This window comes from Mandrillus leucophaeus, unplaced genomic scaffold (genome assembly GCF_000951045.1).
Source record: "Mandrillus leucophaeus isolate KB7577 unplaced genomic scaffold, Mleu.le_1.0 Scaffold125, whole genome shotgun sequence".
Taxonomy (NCBI): Eukaryota; Metazoa; Chordata; class Mammalia; order Primates; family Cercopithecidae; genus Mandrillus; species Mandrillus leucophaeus.
The window spans coordinates 4,999,249-5,017,702 of NW_012100876.1; the positions used below are offsets into that span (position 1 = coordinate 4,999,249).

The following is an 18,454-nucleotide window of genomic DNA, read 5'->3' on the forward strand; positions in this document are numbered from 1 at the left end:
AAAATGGAAAAGAAAAGTACATCTCAGAAAACATTCGATCAACAAACATTTACTGTATATCTGTCAACAAAGTTCTGTGCTAGATACTTCAGAAGACACAGATATATATATATATACATATATATATATCTTTTTAAGTTTCTGTGTTTCTAACACAAAGAAATAATAAATGTCTGAAATGATGAATATGCTAATTATGCTGGTCTGATCTGATCACTATACACGATATGTATCAAAACATCACTATGTACTCCATGAATATGTACAATACTGTCTACTTAAAAATAAATTTCTGTTCCTAAGAACTTGATAATTTCCACATGGTGGAGAGGGGGAGAAGTGGTGGATGAGATAAGAATGCTAAAAACCTATTTTAAATCATATTTATATCTACATAACATTGTTAGTATTCAAAGTGCTTTTACATTTATTATCTTATTGATGCCATCTCAGATGAAGCTGGGAAGAGAGTTATTATCCCCATTTTACAGATGAAACATCACAGAGATTGGAGGACTCATACAAGGTAATGTCTAGTAAGTGGCATATGTGAGACTCCAAGTTTAGCCCTCCAGCTACCGGTGATGTGCACTGGTAGTTGGAAGACTAAACTTCCACTAACTATAGCAGGCTACTTACTACTTGTGTGGAGTGAAAGGGGAATGGGGGTATTCATGGTATTCATTCAGGAAACATTAGTTCAGTGCCTATTGTGTTCTAAACTCTGTGGACATTGGGGTACAAAAAAAAATAAAATACAGTCTGTATAACTAAGCTATGAGAAAGAAAATGAAAAACTCATTAGAATACTGAATAAGTGCTACAAAAACATGCACAAATTGATACAGAAACAGAAAAGAGAAAACTACTTCAAGATTTTGAAATACTTTCCACATTAAACAAAAAAGAATAAAAATGAACTAAGTAAGCATTCATCTCAAGATGTTGCCAAAAGCAGCTCAGGCAATGCAGGACAAAGAAAGCAATAAAAACAAAGGTAGAAATTAATGAATTAGAGCATAAACAAATTCAAGAGCTTGTTTAAAAAAAAAAAAAAAAACGGACTACCAGCAAATACAGTCAATTTTTAAAGAGAAGACATGAATATACAAAGTTATAATTCAAAAGAAGATGGAAAAAGTGAATATGAAATTTTTAAAATTATAAAACTATACACAATTCTACCCTAGTAAACCAGAGAATGTTATGTTCAATGCCATGTCAATAAATGTAAAACTCTGCCCTGCTAAGATATAATGACAAAAATTTACTCAAGAATTAAACTAAATAGACAATAGCCAGGCAAGAATTAAACTAAATAGACAATAGCCAGACAATAGCCATTGCATGCCTGCAATCCCACCTACTCAAGGGGCTGAAGCAGGAGAACTGCTTGAGCCTGGAAGGCAGAGATTGCAGTAAGCCAAGACTACAACGTGGGTGACACAGCAAGACTCTGCTCAAAAAAAAAAAAAAAGAAAAAGAAAAAGAAGAAGTAAAGTTCAAACTCCCAACAGGCAAATAATCCTGATGCTTTGTAAATGGCTCCCAAGCAGAGAAGGAGGAGGAAAATTCTGCAAGTCATTTTATGACACTAGCATAATACGATACCAAATCTGACAAAAAGAAAGCACACAAAGCAGTTTCTCAGTATTTTTACTCACTTTACCTTCTTCTACTGTGATCTTATCCCCATCAGCCAAAAATGCTTTATTAGGCTTTACAAACTGTAGCTTGAATTACGTTCAACATGTATGCTATACAGGACCCATTCAAAGATTCTGATGTACCCTCAGCCCCTGGAGTACCACTCTGCAGTTTCCATAAGAATCGCTGTACTGACCCATCTTACTTTCCTAATTGAAATACTAAAAAGTTGAATTCAGCAATATATTAAAAGACCTATATAATACAACCAAGTGGGCTTTATCCCAAGGAACCATAATTAGAAAGTCTAATAAATTACATTTTATCAGGAGAAGTAAAGATACTACCATCTAAACAGATATCCAAAAAACGTTCCTAAAATTCATTAAAATTCAACCTCAGCCCCTGGAAAAAAAAAAAAAAAAGTAAGAATCAAAGATAACTGCCAACAACTACCACTTTACTTAATATTAGAATCCCAAAGTATAACTGTTGAAGACATGACTATCTGCTATAACTGCTACCGACTGGAGGTTCTAGACAAGGTAATAATGGAAGAAAAAAAAGGCAGGAGAGTATAATTACTGAAAGAGGAAAAAACAAATTATATTTGCAGAAATTAGATGATCTACCTCGTATATATCCAGAAAACCCAAGAAAATCATCCAAAAATATTAGAATGATAAGGATGCATTCTGTATTGTGGCCAAATACAAAAATAGCACACACATAAAAAACTTTCTTAAGTATCATTTAAAAAACACAATTTTTAAATATCCCATTTGCAATAGGAACCAAAAAATAGTAATCAAAAATATAAAATACCCATGTATTTTACATAAAGTAATAAATAGTTCCCAACTGAACAAAATTACAAAACTTTCTGAAGATCATAAAACTTAAATAAATGTAGAGACAGATAATTACTGAATGAGAAAAATTATTTACCATAAATATTTCAGTTATTTCCAGATTAATGTATATTTTTAATGTAATAACAATTAAAATAGCAACAGACTGGCAGCGCACATGGAGGACCTTGACAAAGTGATTTTTAAATTTACCTGGGAAAAAATTTAGGTTGTCTTCTCCATGCAAGAGATGAGCCACGGAATTTTTGAAAGTAAAGACTAATTATAGGGGCCTTATGCTGCCAAATATAGAAAGATATTATAAAACTATGGCAATTAAAATGATGTATCAAAGTAAAAACAAACAGGATAAAAAGCAGATCTGATTATTTAAGCATTCAAATCAGTACGTAAAAGATAAGTCGGTAAATGCAAGCAGCAATATCTGATCGGCCTTGGGGAAGAAAAATTTCCACATCTACTCCATACCATAACACCAACAAATTCTAGACACATTTTAACAATTATAAGAAAAAAATATAAAATATTAATGACCAGAAGAACATGTAAATGACTGTTAATCTAATACTGGGGGGGAAAATGTTTTTCTAATTATAAATGAAGGAAAACTTCTGAATAACAAAAATATAGTCAGGCAATAAACAAACTGGAAAAATCTTTCTATCACATGATTAGTAAATAACATCCCTAATCTACAAAATATGTTTCCAAATCAGTAAGAAAAGACAAACACGTTAGCGAAATGAACAAAGCCTATATGAATAAACAAATCACAAAAGAACTATATTTTGCCAATATAAATGGTGGGAGGAAATTCAACCAAATATAATAATTAGGAAAATACAAATTACCTCCACAAGTTCCTACTTCTCCTCCAAACTGGCAAATATTTTTGTTTTCTGATAATTCCCGGTGTTAACAGTGGATGTACCAATAAGCACTCTCATATATTGCTTCTTAAATTGGAAACTGGCATTACCTTCCTGGGTAGCAACTTGACAATGAGAAGCAAAAATCTTAACAAAAGTTAGCCCATACAATTCTCCTTTTAATTTATCCTATGAAATATTCCAAAGACTTGCAGAGATTTATGTACAAGAATGTTCACTAAAGGATAACCTATGATAGAATGGGAAAAAATCCATATGATAAAATACTATACAATTGGAATTATATGAAAAAATATTCATTACATACTGGATGGTAAAAAAAGCAGAGTAAAAAATATACACATTATCATTCTAATTTTTGTTTAAAATATCTTTGTAAACAGTATTTATCTCTGAAGAATTATGAGACTTTTTTCTGCCTCATATTTTTCCGTATTTGTTAGTTTTTCTAAAATAAAAAATTTTTCTAAAATAAAATAAGAAAAAAAATTCATTAAGAAATTTAAGAAATGCTTCTCTATCTCATATACCATATGCTTATATATACGGTGTGGTTCTATATTTATGAAGCTGACTTTCATGAGCTGCACATGAAAAATAATTTCATTGTTTTAATAGTCACATGCATAGTAATAATAACTAACCTTATACAGCACTTACCCCAACAATATTCTAAATGCTTTACATATATTAAATCATTTAATCTTCACAACTATTATGATCCCCATTTTACAGATGAAGGTTGAGGCTCATGGAGATTAGGTGACTTGCCCAAGATCACTCAGCCAGTAAATAGCAGAGCGGAAGGAATCCATGTTCTTAACCACCACAGGCTACCGTTTCTCCTCATAAACTATACTCTAAAGCAATAAGACTGGTTTATAATATAAATGCCAGAACATAAACAACATAAGCACTATCTCCTTTCAAGTAGCCTCCTTGGGAAACTCTATACATTTCCAAAGATGTGGTCATTGATCAAAACATTTCTGGAAATCTTTCCTTTGACTATCCCCCTAGGGTAGTAAACATGTCTCCAGTGAGGAAGGAAGAGATTTCTTTCAAACAGCTACGAGTCATTCAGAAACAAGTCGCAAAGTGGATGTCAGAATTCTGCTTTTGATAACACAGCAAGAAAAACCAGTGAGGCTGATTTTACTATTGCGCCCATGCACCCAAGAAGGACACATTCACAGTAGACTAGTATTTACTCTACTGCATTGTTATAATTATTTGTTTACATGCCTGTCTTCCTCCTAAACTGAGGTCCTCAATGGCAAAGATTATATCTTACTCGTCCTCAAGTCTCCAGCCTGTCATCCAAGTCCTGGTACACAAAGGGTGCTAATTAAGTATTTCTGAATGAACTCTACAGAGAATGTCACACAAATGCTTTGAGCTGTAACAACCTATTAGAATAAATATACTGCCAAGAGGGCATCTGAGTCTATATACAAATAAACATATAAGGTATGTGGAAAGAGATTATAATGAAAACAATGGGAATTTTACAAAGTTCCCAAAATTCCAAATATTCAGGAAGACAGACATCAGTTTTTAACGAGTCTTCTCATCATAACGTTGAGCTGTAGTCATTTGTCACAAGACATAAGAGGGGGAGCGGATATGCCTCATTGTCTAAAAAGCAATCTACTGAACCAAGGATGCAGAAATAAACATAAACTTTCTCAGACAACAATGCAAAAACACATCTCCTCCACAGAAGACACCAGGATGCATCCTGCCTATGGGTTCAATCGACAAACCACAACCTGGTGCCCTGAAGTATAAATCAAAGTCCCTGGTACTTATTGACATTTGCTACCTGCAAATTTCTAATATGTGCAAGACGGGCCTATTTTTATTTACAGCACAAACCACAGACTGAATGTAAAACAAGATGCTTAATAAATCCAGAGGAACATAAAACACCAGCATAACTCAGACAGCAAGACAGACACTCACTCCTTAATTAAGTGGGTGATGTTCTGTTTAAAACAAAAAGACAACCCTGGGCTATAGCTAAGATTAAGCGCTCAGTGTTGCAAGGGAAAAGGCAACCATTTTCAGGGCAGAGCCTTTAAATCATGAAAAATAAAGCATCTAATAGTCTGTATTCAATAGTAAGTAGACAGTCAGGACACAGACTGATTTGGATTAACACATTTTCAGTTATAACAAGTAATTTTACAGAGGATTAGTATCTTGATGGTCTGATCAATATGAGGCACCGCTGCTATTACACATGAAGAGAAAATTGCCCCTCTGGTAATAAAGTGTGCGTGTCTTCGTTCTCCTTCATTTGCTGAGTCCATTACTGTAATGGTTCCAGCATTAACAGCTGGGGCAATTTAGGCAGCAGGGGTCTGATGATTTTAAAAGCTGGGAACACTGGCTACTCATCCTTTCCTCCCTTGCAGTCTGCATATGCAACTCCCTGCCTGGCTGTGGTTCCAACACAAGGATCGTGTTTTATGAGAACAATGACTACTATTTCCCAATTATTGTCTCATTAATAGTGTTACCAGCCAATAATGGAACTAAAACAAAAATGGCTCGCAGCATATTGGCTGCTGATTCGGCGAAAAATTGCACACTATTTACCTAAATAACAAGATTGACATGACAACAGGCTAGAGTCCACATAAACTGTAATGTTTGCATTCATTTGCCCGGTGCTAGTCTCATACTCTTAAGCCAAAAAAAATGCTGTTGTGCTGACAGACCAAAAAAAAAAAATCATCAGCAGAATTTTCCATCTTTGTTTTCAAAAAATGGCAAACTGGAAAATAGTGAGATAACAGACTGCTGTACATAGAAATAGAAAATCCATATTAATGCAGCCTTGAGACTTTAATCATGCCCAATTCAGCAGAGTGAGTTAAGGTTGCAACATCAGCCCATTTTATATTATTACTGGAGAAATGCTGGCCCTTGAGGCTCAGCCTTGAATGATCCAGTCACTAAATGAAGGTGCCAAAGGGCAGACTTAGGGCTAATGCAGAAATCAGAGCTCTGAATTTTCTGATCACAAACAATTATGAAAACACTCATGCTCTGGCAACAAATCTCCTCCTCAGAGCAGCTGCAACATAATTTGGTCCTTCAAACTGAATTTTCTACTTGGTTTCTACCAGTTGTAAAGGTCTTAACTGCCCTTTATCCATATGGCAGTTTTTTAACATAAGGAGACGCATGGTCACTTTGTAAGCAGGTCATTTCCAAAACTACAGAGAAAATAAATGATCGGCATAGCAACAGGACAGATGCTTATAGCAAAAACAAAAATGCACGCCTAAGAGTCAAACTCATAGAATCTGAGAGTAGAAAGGTGATTACCAGGGCTGGGAGGATGGGAAAGAGCTAATCAAGCGGCATAAAGTTTCAATTATGCAAGATGAATCAGTGCCAGAGATCTGCTATCCAACATTGTACCTACAGTTTACAATTCTTTATTGTACACTTAAAAAGATGGTAAGAGAGTAGATCTTATGTTGTGTTCTTACCATAATAAAATACATTTTTTAAAAGGCAAACCATAGCATCAATTCAAGGTTTAACTTTCAAACATGTGATGGCTTAACAAACAGCATGCCAAGTACAAAAGTTTGGAAACAGGCCCTTACCAACACAAATCTTCATCTCTTCAACCTGTTCTAACCCAACCCAAGGAATCCTAAGAATCCTCCCAGTTTACACTGTGAAATCAACCAGTGAGACAATTTTATAAAATATTACAAAATCAGTTTATAATAGAAGATTAAATGAATGTGCTTAGCAGAACTCTAAATTCACCTTCTCTAAGGTGTGTTTTTTCATTAAGGTTCCAAAAGGACCATCTTAACAAAAGTTCCCCTCCTCTAAAAGTTAGGAAGTCACACTTTAAATATAACTTTAGCAAGAAATCTACCATAATAAACTAACAACAACAAAATACTCTAAATCTGAAAGGTGAACTGGCATTTTAAAATTGGAAGAGAACACTTGAAAACAAGTGTCGATAGTTGCTGAAGTATGGGTTGAACAGAAGAGTCTTGTTTCTCAAAATTGATGCCCACACCTATGATATATTAAGTAACTTAAAATTCATAAGATATTAACCATTTTCCATTATTTCTTTCAAATTCCGGTTCCAGCTCTCACTATTAGAAAGTCTACTGACCAATAACAAGTGATGCTCTTGGGAATTCATTCATTATTTGACAAGTATGGAATATCTACCATGTGTCTGGCAAAATCTTAAGGGCTAGGGATAAAATGGTGAATGACAAAACTGAAAAAAAAAAACATGATCTCTACATTTTTGGAGACTATCATCTACATGCCAAAATCTGTATCGCTAAACTCAGCCACAATAAATCTCATCAGCAGCCAAGGATCCAGAATCATAATTATGAAGGGTCACATGTATCACATAGCAGATGCTGGCCGCTCTCAACCATTTAATCTTTCTTCACCAGATACTTATTAATGTCTCCTTTGTGGAAGACATCCTGCCAGGTACAATGGAGAGATGAAAAGATGAATTAGACACAAATGCTATCTTCAAGGAAGCTACTGTTTGCTCAAAGTGTCTAAGACTTTTTTTTTTTGAATGGCTAATTTAGTTTTCAAAACCAATACTAGGAGGGTTAGGAAACAGGCCTGGAAATAACAGAAAGCAACAAGAACTCACTGTTACTTGGTAGTTTAGCTAGTTAATTTTCAAGTAAGTTACAGTATTTAAAGTGGTTTGGAAGTTATGATCAAATACACTAACTCTTCGTCTATTTACAGAAGTCAACTGAACCTCTGAAACAGTGATTAAAGGCTTACCCATATATTGAAGAAGAGATTAAGCAAAAAATAATAATGGATTTCGGGAAGAAGGAAAACAGAGTAGAATCTGTCAGGTGAGGTTTTCATTTTTCAAGTCCCCTGGTCTTTGGCCTAATACCAAAACCGTCTTATATTTAGTGTCCAGTTTAGGTAAACTGGTGACATAATCTAGAATGTCCCATAATAAAACTAGACTCCAAAAGAACATTCTCAGGACCTCAATAAAATGCCAAATTTGAAATATAAAATAAGGTAAAAATACCCAGTCAGTACAAACATAAATAGCAAACTTTCTTTTTTTGAGTTATTGTTATTATTATTTAGAGATGGGGTCTCACTCTGTTGTCCAGGCTGGAGTGCAGTGGCACAATCACAGCTCACTGTAACCTCCAACTCCTGGTCTCAAGGGAGCCTCCTCCACCTTGGTCTCGCAAAGCACTGGGATTACAGGTATGAGCCACTGCATTTGGCCAAGTTATTATTTTTATAACTCAATAAACTTTATCATTTAAAGTTGATAAGACAACTATCACCAAAAGCAGAAGAGTTTTTAAATCATGTTACTTAAAACGGTAGGTTATATATTCTGGATATTTTCCTTCACTGATAAAAATGTGCATTACTCAAACAAAATTATTAAATGTTCTTAGGTATATAACCATTTCCTTAATAAACTTAAACTAGTTCTATTTTTAATAGTTTAAAAGATGATCTGACCTAAGCCAGCATAAGAGTCTTTGAAGCTAACTTGGAATTCAACATTCATAGCTTTTTATTCTATGACTAATGAAACAGTTTTAATGTTTCTGATAAACCCAGTAAGGAATCCCAGGCCTCTCATAAGGATACACCTTTAAACAGATCTTCTAAGGAAGGAATTCCATGACTACTAGGCCATGTTAGATCCTCTTTGCTACCATGTCCTCCCGTGATAAAACTCACCACTCTACTGTTGGTACTTATTTACCTTCCATGGCCAGCCAGCCAGTTCCATGGGACTGTGTCTGCCATCTTTACCCTAGTGCTGAGTTCACTGCTCAACACTTAATCAGGTTCCTTATCTGAACCACAGAACATAGAAAATGGTTTGAGTGACTATATTCTCAATTTTCTGAAAGGTGGTACAAAACTAGTACCATTCTGGCTGCATGGGAAATAAGTTAATGGAACCCCAGTTGAGAAAATCCACTTGACTAGACACTCAACGTAAGTTTACAGAATAAATGTCCTGGGATCAGAATACACACACACACACATATATATATACCGAATATATATCTACTGGGGTCAGATAGGCAGTAGTGCAGGTGGTGGTTATGATGGTGATAATGATGATGAGGATGATGATGATGATAAGAAGATGGTGATAATAACAATGTTTATTTTTTTATTTTATTTTATTTTTTTCTTTTTTGAGACAGAGTCTCGCTCTGTCGCCCAGGCTGGAGGGCAGGGGCGTCATCTCAGCTCACTGCAAGTTCCGCCTCCCAGGTTTACGCCATTCTCCTGCCTCAGCCTCCTGAGTAGCTGGGACTACAGGTGCCCGCCACCACGCCCGGCTAGTGTTTTGTATTTTTTAGTAGAGACGGGGTTTCACCGTTTTAGCCAGGATGGTCTCGATCTCCTAACCTCGTGATCCGCCCATCTTGGCCTCCCAAAGTGCTGGGATTACAGGCTTGAGCCACCTCGCCTGGCCACAATGTTTGTTTTTACTGTGTGCCAGCAATGTTTTATGTGCTATATAATATCTCAATCCCTACCAGAACCATATCACTCCAATTTGATAGATGAGGAAACAGAGGCTCAGAGAAGTTAAATTGCTTGCTCAAGTAAACGAGGGAGCAGAATTCAATTTCAGGAGTCTGTATCTAAAGCCCCACACTACACCACTATTTTGTGACTGAAGGGGCAAAACTGGATGACAGAAAAATGGAAAGCGTATTTCCTGCCTCAAAGGGAAGCCACTATTCAATTCTAGTTAGGAAAATGCATGCCCAGTGTTACCAGATACTCTAGTTTTTCAAGAGAGTCAGATACCCAGATGTTTATGCAAAATCTCTCAATTTTTAAATATTTGAAAATAATTCTGAAACAACTTTCAGTTTGTTTTGCCCGAAACTTACCTACAGCCAGGATGCGTATGTGGATTGTAAATATGTGACCTCTAGAGGTTCCATCTTTCCTCAAAAATATACATGCAAAAATGTAAAATCTGGGCCAGGCACGGTGGCTCACGCCTGTAATCTCAACACTTTGGGAGGCTGAGGTGGGTGGATTACTACGTCAGAAGTTCGAGACTAGCCTGGCCAACATGGTGAAACCCCGTCTCTACTAAAAACACAAAAATTAGCTGGGTGTGGTGGCATGTGTCTGTAGTCCCAGCTACTCGAGAGGCTGAGGCAGAAGAATCCCTTGAACCCAGGAGGCGGAGGTTGCAGCGAGCTGAGATCACGCCACTGCACTCCAGCCTGGGCGACAGAGTGAGACTCCATCTCAAAAAAAAAAAAAAAAAAAAAAAAAGCCAAATCTGAATCCAATCATAAGGAAACATAAGACAAATAAGAATACAGCGCCATTCTACTAAATAAATAAATAAAAAATAGCCTGCACACATCACAAATGTCAATGTCTTGAAAGAAAAAGGATGAGGAACCAATTTAAAGGACATGAAAGGACACCAGATTAAAGGAGAAGGGACCAAAGGGACCTGACAATGAAAGGTAACATGCGATCCAGATGGAAACTGGACCAGGAAAAAATGTTATAAAATTCATTATTAGGACAATTAGCAAAATCTGAATATGGACTTTGGATGAAATAATGGCATTATATCAACATTAACTTTTTCTGAAATTAACAACTGACTGTGTTTATATTTGTATTAAGAGAATGTCCATGTTCTTAGGACATATATGCTGAACTATTTAGAGGTAAAGAGGACTGATGTCTCCAACTTACTCTGTAATGGTTCATTAAAAAAATAATTGTTCATATGGATATATATGGCGAGAGAGAGAGAGTAATCAAGTGAACACAGCAAGATATTAACCTGTGAATATGGACAACAGGTCTATGAGAGCTCTAGATTCTACTCTTGCTCTTCAATAAGTTTTAAATCATTCAAAATAATAAATTATAACATCTGAGAAAAAAATGCATAGGGCCAGCCCCACCCCAGCAGAGGAATGCTGAAGCCACCAAAGTCAAGCAAGGGCATGCTACTCTATTCCTGGGATAGCAGCTAGACCTAATCACACTGGGTCCTCACACCAACCCACAGAAGCAGCTATTCTTAACCTCATTTATGACTGCAGAAACTGAGGTACAGGGTATGAATCCCCTATCCCAATAGTAAGGAAATAGTAGACGCCATGGTTCTAACTCAAACCATCAAATACTAATCTGGACTATTCTACTATATGCCTTATAAGAAAAGTTCATTTTAAATATGCATGAATACCATATAGTACTCTCATACGCTGAACACAAGTTAGATAAATGTTAATCATAGGAAGCTATTTGGTCCAACCTTCTTATTCACCCTCCAGACTTGGAAACAGCATAAAAGTCTATAGCATAAGCAATCACAAGGAAGAAACTACGGTCTAAGTTATTTCAAAGAGAAAAGAAAAATAAAAACTAAGCACCCATTATGGAGATGACAAAATTTAATTTGAAAAGCAAACAAGAAATCTTTGTGACTTTGGGATAAAGATTGCATAGACATGACACAAAAAGCATGAATCATCAAAATGAACATTGATAAATTGGACCTTTCTTGAAAACTATTAAGTAACCTAGATGAATGGAGGATAACGTTTGCAACACACATAGTAAACAAAGGATTTATATCTAGAAAATATAAAGAACTCATAAAACTTAATAATAGGAACACAAACAATCCAACAAAAAAATGGGCAAAGATTTTGAACAGATACTTCATAAAAGAAGATACATACATGTCCAATAAGCACACGCAAAGATGCATAACATTATCACCCATCAGAGAAATGCAAATCAAACCACAATGAGACACCACTTCACACCCACTATGATGGCTACAATAGAAAAGACAGACAATAACAAGTGTTGACAAGGATATGGCAAAATTGTAACCCTCAAAATGGCTAGTGGGGAATGTAAAATGGTGTAACCACACAAGTAAACAGTTTGTCAGTTTCTTAAAATTTTAAACATAGATTTACCATATGACCAGTAATTCCACTCCTAGGTATCTACCCAGGAGGAATGAAAACACATCCACACAAAAACTAGGGTGCAAATGTTCACAGTAGCATTTTTCATAATGGTCAAAATGTAGAAACAAATCAAATATCCATCAACTGGTGAAGAGATAAACAAAACATGGTATATCCTGACACTGGAATTCTTTTTTTTTTTTTTTTGAGACAGTCTCACTCTGTCACCCAGGCTGGAATGCAGTGGCACAATCTGGGCTCTCTGCAACCTCTGCCTGCCAGGTTAGGTGACTCTCATGCCTCAGCCTCCTAAGTAGCTAGAATTACAGGCATGTGCCACCACTCCTGGCTAATTTTTGTATTTTTAGTATAGACAGGGTTTCACCATGTTGGCCAAGCTGGTCTTGATCTAAGTTATCCTGACTTCAGGTGATCCACCTGCCTTGGCCTCCCAAAGTGCTGGGATTACAGGCATGAGCCATTGCACTAGGCCTGACACTGGAATTCTATCTACTGTGTAATAAAAAGGAACAAAGTACCAATACATGCTGTAACATGGATGAACCTCAAAAACATCCTGGGTGAAAGAAGCCGAACATAAAAGACCACATATTGTATGAGTCCATCTATACAAAAATGTCCAGAAAAGGCAAATCTAAAGAACAGAGTAGATTCATGGTTCCCTAGGGATGAAGTAGAATTGGGAAATAACTGCAAATGAATACAGTTTCTTCTGGAAGGGAACTGTTCTAAAATAAGACTGTGGTGATAGTTACACAACTCTGCAAATATGCTACCAACCATTAAGTCCTACACTGAAAACAGGTGAATTTTACAGTATGTAAATTATACCTCAATAAAAATTTACAAAAAGAGAGACATGCAACATCATTAGACATCACTGAAATGCAAATTAAAATCACAAATATCACTGCACATGTACTAGAATGGTTAAAATGTAAAAGACTGACAAGCATTGCAAGGATATGAAACAAGTAGAACTCTCATTTTACGTTCCCACCAACAGTTGGTAAGAATGTAAAAGGGTGCAGTGCATTTGAATATTATCCCCCAAAAAGGTATGTCCAAATCCAGAAACCCGGCAAGTGTGAATGTAACCTTATTTGGAAAAGTGTCCTTGCAAATGTAATTAAGTTGAGGCTCTTAAGGACCTCAAGATCATCCTGGATTTAGGATGGGTCCTAATCCAATAACTGGCATCCTTTTAAGAGAAAGGAGAGAGAGATTTGAGACACAGAAACAGAGAGAAGAAGGCCATGTGAAGATGGAAGCAGAGAAGTTATGAAGTGATGCTACCACAAGCCAAGGAACACCAGGGACCACTAGAAGCTGGAAGAGGCAAGGAAGGAGTTTCCCCTAGAGTCCTTCAAAGGGAATATGGCCCTGTTGACACCTTGATTTCAATGCCTCATCTCCAGAACTGAAAGAGAATAAATTTCTGTTGTTTTAACCCATCAAGTTTGTGGTAACTTGTTGCAGCAGCCATAGGAAACTAAAACAAATGGCCAAATCACTTTGGAAAACTGACAATTTCTTCATAAGGTTAAACAAAGAACTCCCCTATAACTAAGCAATTCTACTCCTGGGCATTACCCGACAGAAATGAAAATGGAAAGACTCTTACATGAATGGTCATAGCGGCTTTTTTTGACAGAAATGAAAATGGAAAGACTCATACATGAATGGTCAAAGCAGCTTTTTTCATAAGGGTCCAAAACCAGAAACAATCCTAAGGTCCAGCAACAAGTGAATGAATGAACAACATGTGGTATCTCCATACAGTGGGCCACTAATCTGCAATATAAAGGAACAAACTATTGATACATACAACACCACGGATTAATCTCAGAATCATTATGCTGACCAGGCACAGTGGCTCACGCCTATAATCCCAACACTTTGGGTAGCAGAGGCAGGAGGATGGCTTCAGCCCAGCAGTTCCAGACCAGCTTGGGCAACATAGCAAGACACCATCTCTACTAAAAAAAAAAAAAAAATCATTACGCTGAATGAAAAAAAAGACCCAAAAGTATACACTGTATGCTTCCACTTATATGAAATCTAGAAAATACAGATGCATCTACAGAGACAAAAAACGTATCAGTGGTTGCTTGGGGGCCGAGGTGGAGGGAGGGAACTGAGAAGGAGAGAAATGTTCGCTATTCCCATTGTCGTGGTTTTGCAGGTATATACATTTGTCAAAAGGCATCAAATTGTACACAGAAATGGTTGCAAATGACTGTATGTAAATTATACCTCAATAAAATTGATTAGAAAAAGAGAAAATAATTCATGAGCCATTGGACATTTTACATTTAAGATTTAAAACAACTACTTATACTTTGTTCGAACCAATAATATTAAGCAAACAAATTTTAAATGAAGAGCAAATTTGTTAAAGAAAAAAGGAAGACAACTTGCTCTACTAATTCAACATGTTTCACAAGCAGAAAATGGAAAAAGCCTTGAATTTGGAGTCAGAAGACCTGGCTCAGAGCGCTAGTTCCACTTAGCAACCAAGTGGCCTTGAGCAAGTCACGATTTACCTACAAGTCTCAATTTCTACATCTCTAAAATATAGATGACACTAATAACTACCTCACAGGCAACAGTTATGGTTTCAATAGAGTAAGAGCTCCTTTCATGCAGGGATTCTATTTTAGCCAAAATTATACTCCCAACGTATGGCAAATAATAGGTGCTCAATAAATCTTCACAGAATAAATGAATTACTTTAAAAATAAACCTGAAAGATGAGAAAGACATCGCGCACAACAGCATGAGGCGACATTTGTTTCTTTGCACTGTGTAGACTAAAGCAGAAGAGTCACCCTCTTTGTGCTTATCTTTAGTATATTATCTACATCATTTGCAGACTCAAGCATGAAAACTTCCAGTCCCTCATGAAATACTGCGATAACTCAAGTCAATATAGAGCAGATTTTAAATTTTAAATCCTTAGGTGCATTGCCCTAAAACAGACTCACTTGTAAGATGAAATTCTATGAAAGCAAGAACTGTGTCTATGTTATTTAACACTGATATTCACTGCCAATATTTGCCTAACATATAGTAGGCAGCAAATAACGTGTGCAAAGGCCCTGAAGCCAGATGAAGTACAGGGAAGAGTGACTTTTAAGAGGCCAAAGTGACTGGGAGGCAGACAGCAGAGTGTCATGTCCAATGGGGTTGTGAAAGCAGGTAGGGTCCACACCACGCAGGATATTGCAGGCAATGTGAAGTTTTGTCTTTATCCTAAGAGCAACAGAAAGCCATGGAATATTTTTAAACAGGTGGTTGGCAGAGTAAGGAGAAAGGAAAGGGACATAATTAGATTTGCATTTCATGAAGATCTTACTCTATGGTGTGCAGAAGAGAATGGTAGTTGGGGGAAGGGAGAGAAGGTGGAAGAAGAGTTAAGTTAGGGTGTAGAGTGAGTATAGGCCAATCAAGAGGCTATTCCAACAGTCCATTAAAAAGATAATGGTAGCTTGGTCCAAGGTAGTGGAGGTGGGAGAAAAAAGTGGACGGATTCCCAATACACGTAGACAAATCAACAGGATCTGACTTTGAGAATGAGAGAAAGGAAAACACTCAATGCTTCTGAGTCTCAGTTCTTCATCTGTGAAGCAGGGCTGTTGTTTATACTCCATCTGTATAATACCTATCTTGTAATCTGCTGTGACAATGATATGAAAAAATTTAAATATTATGCACCTAACTCAGTGCCTGACCCACAGTAAATGCTTTTTAAAATCGCTGTTGCCATTATTATGGTCATCCCATGGAATGGCAACTACCGGAAACTGAACACCAAAGGTAGAGAGGAGCAATGTAGTTAAAGATTCATATCCACAGCGCGCTGAAAGACACAAACTGTTATCAGCCGGTCACTGAGACAATTGTTCCAAAGAAACACAGCTGACCGCACAGATATTTCATCTAAGACGATCTCAGTCCTCAGAGACCATTATGAGAAAGCACAGCTGGTATGATCACAGTCACCTGAGAATCCGGTAAACTGAGGCACAGAGATGGTTACAAATTTAACCAAGGAATAGGTGCAGAGGAAGGACAAGGAAATGGGTATCCTGCTTCTCATTTTTGAGCCGATCCAACAAGACTTGGCCTGCATCCTGAAGAAGAATTTGTAACACCCCCTCCAATGTCTCCAGGTCCCTTGCTGACAAGGCCCTGTCATCCCTTAGCTTAACACTGTGCATCCGCTCGCCACCAAACCAAGCCCTTCCGGTTCCCTGATACTAGCTCACAGTGCACGAAGATCCCCAAGCCCCGGGAGCCCCACATACCTTAGCTTCGCGCTCTCGTTCCTCGGCGGTCGGGGTGCGCTTCATGCTGCCACTAAAGCCGCCTTCGCCACCGCAAGCTGCGTAGATCCCCTCGCCCTGGACCCCGCCTCCTGCATGTAGTTCTCTCAGCGTCCTGCTCCCGTCCGGGGTCATTCTCCCTCAGAGAGGGGAAAACTACAACTCCCAGAATGCACCGCGGCGACGCCCGCGAGTGCCTCGGGATTTAGAACAGGAGAATTTCCCAGGTCCGACAGCTGGAAGAGCGTAGTCCTCTACACCGCGAGCAAACAGGCTGGAGTCCAAGGAGAACTACATTTCCCAGGAGGCAACGGGTGCCTACCATGTTTCTCCCGTGCTCCTCTCGGCCAGCCGCCCGCCACGCTGTCGGCGCTATAGCAACGGTAGCTAGCTGCAGGGCCAGTGGAGCGGTGAGTACTCGGGAGGATGCGAGAGCATGGGGGTGGGTGGAGGTTGCGGACCCTCCCCACTGCAGCGCGGGCCAGGGTCCTAGGGTCCGCTCTGCGGTCTGGAGAAGGCCCTGGAGTTGGCCCTGGAGTTCTGCTCGCGTGAAAGCAGCCCAGCCCGAGACACCTCCACATCCTCAGGCCTGAATCACAGCCCGCCCTTTATCCTCACATCCAGGACCAACCTGAAATGTATCCCAGCCATGAAGGTGAGAGTTGATGCTGCTAATTGCCATCTCTATCCAGATCCTGCAAGTTGTAGGTCCCTAACACAGTTTGCTCATTTGCCCTGGATTAGGAATTGGTTGGTTGACCCTAAAACTCCTGAGTGTTCTATTGTTTGCTTAATTATATATTATTTGTTTATCATCTGATTACCTCCATAACTTGCTAGCTTCATAAAGGCGGGGATTTTGCTTGCCATTTTAATCTCAGTGCCTGGTATTCATTTATTCATTCAAATAAATATTTTTTCTTTATTCTTTTGTGTGTGTGTGTGTGTGTGTGTGTGACAGGTTCTTGCTCTGTCGCCCAGGCTGGAGTGGAGTGGTAAGACCTCAGCTTACTGCAACCTCCTCCTCCCAGGCTCAAGCGATTCTCCTGCCTCAGCCTCCCGAGTAGCTGGGATTACAGGCGTGCGCCACCACACCCAGCTAATTTTTGTATTTTTAGTACAGACGGAGTTTCACCATGTTGGCCAGGCTGGTCTCGAACTCCTGAGCTTAAGTCATCCACCCGTCTCGGCCTCGCAAAGTGCTGGGATTACAGGTGTGAGCCACCGCGCCCAGCCAATCATTCAATATATATTAATATTGGTTCCTACCCTGTACCAGGCATTGTTCCTGAACAGCTGTGAACAAGACTAATACCCGTCTCAAGATGTTTATCCCTTTTTCATGGAGACAAACAATAATTTATTTGATAATTTCAGATAGAGACTGTTGCTATAAGAGAAACAAGCCAGGCGTGGTGGCACGCACCTGTAGTTCCAGCTACTTGGGAGGGTGAGGTGGGAGGATCACTTGAACCCATGAATGCAAGGCCAGCCCGGACAACAGAGCAAAACCGTGTCTCAAAAAAAAGAAGAAAAGAAAAGAAATAAACAGTGAAGAAATGTAAGGAAGATTACTCTAACATAGGATGGTCAGGGAAAGCCTGTCTGAGGAAGTGAGCTGAACTCCAAAGACTGAGGAGCCAGCTAATACAAAGGCCTTGAGTACACAAGGGTGTGGG

The 18,454-nt window shown here is 38.1% G+C and overlaps 2 protein-coding genes across 3 annotated transcripts in view; one reads left to right on the forward strand and one right to left on the reverse strand.

Annotated features, from left to right (window-relative positions):
- FTO (fat mass and obesity associated) overlaps nt 1-17,025 on the reverse strand; it is a 439,228-nt gene extending 422,203 nt beyond the window's left edge. Inside the window, exon 1 of the mRNA XM_011971922.1 lies at nt 16,758-17,025. Coding sequence (XP_011827312.1) covers nt 16,758-16,910 — 153 coding nt within the window. The 5' untranslated portion in view covers nt 16,911-17,025. The remainder of the gene's footprint in view (nt 1-16,757) is intronic.
- A 73-nt stretch (nt 17,026-17,098) lies between these two features.
- Nucleotides 17,099-18,454, forward strand: part of RPGRIP1L (RPGRIP1-like) — a 99,194-nt gene continuing 97,838 nt past the window's right edge. For both annotated transcript variants that reach the window (XM_011971925.1, XM_011971924.1), the window contains exon 1: nt 17,099-17,185. The gene's annotated coding sequence lies outside the window, so the exon portion shown is untranslated. The remainder of the gene's footprint in view (nt 17,186-18,454) is intronic.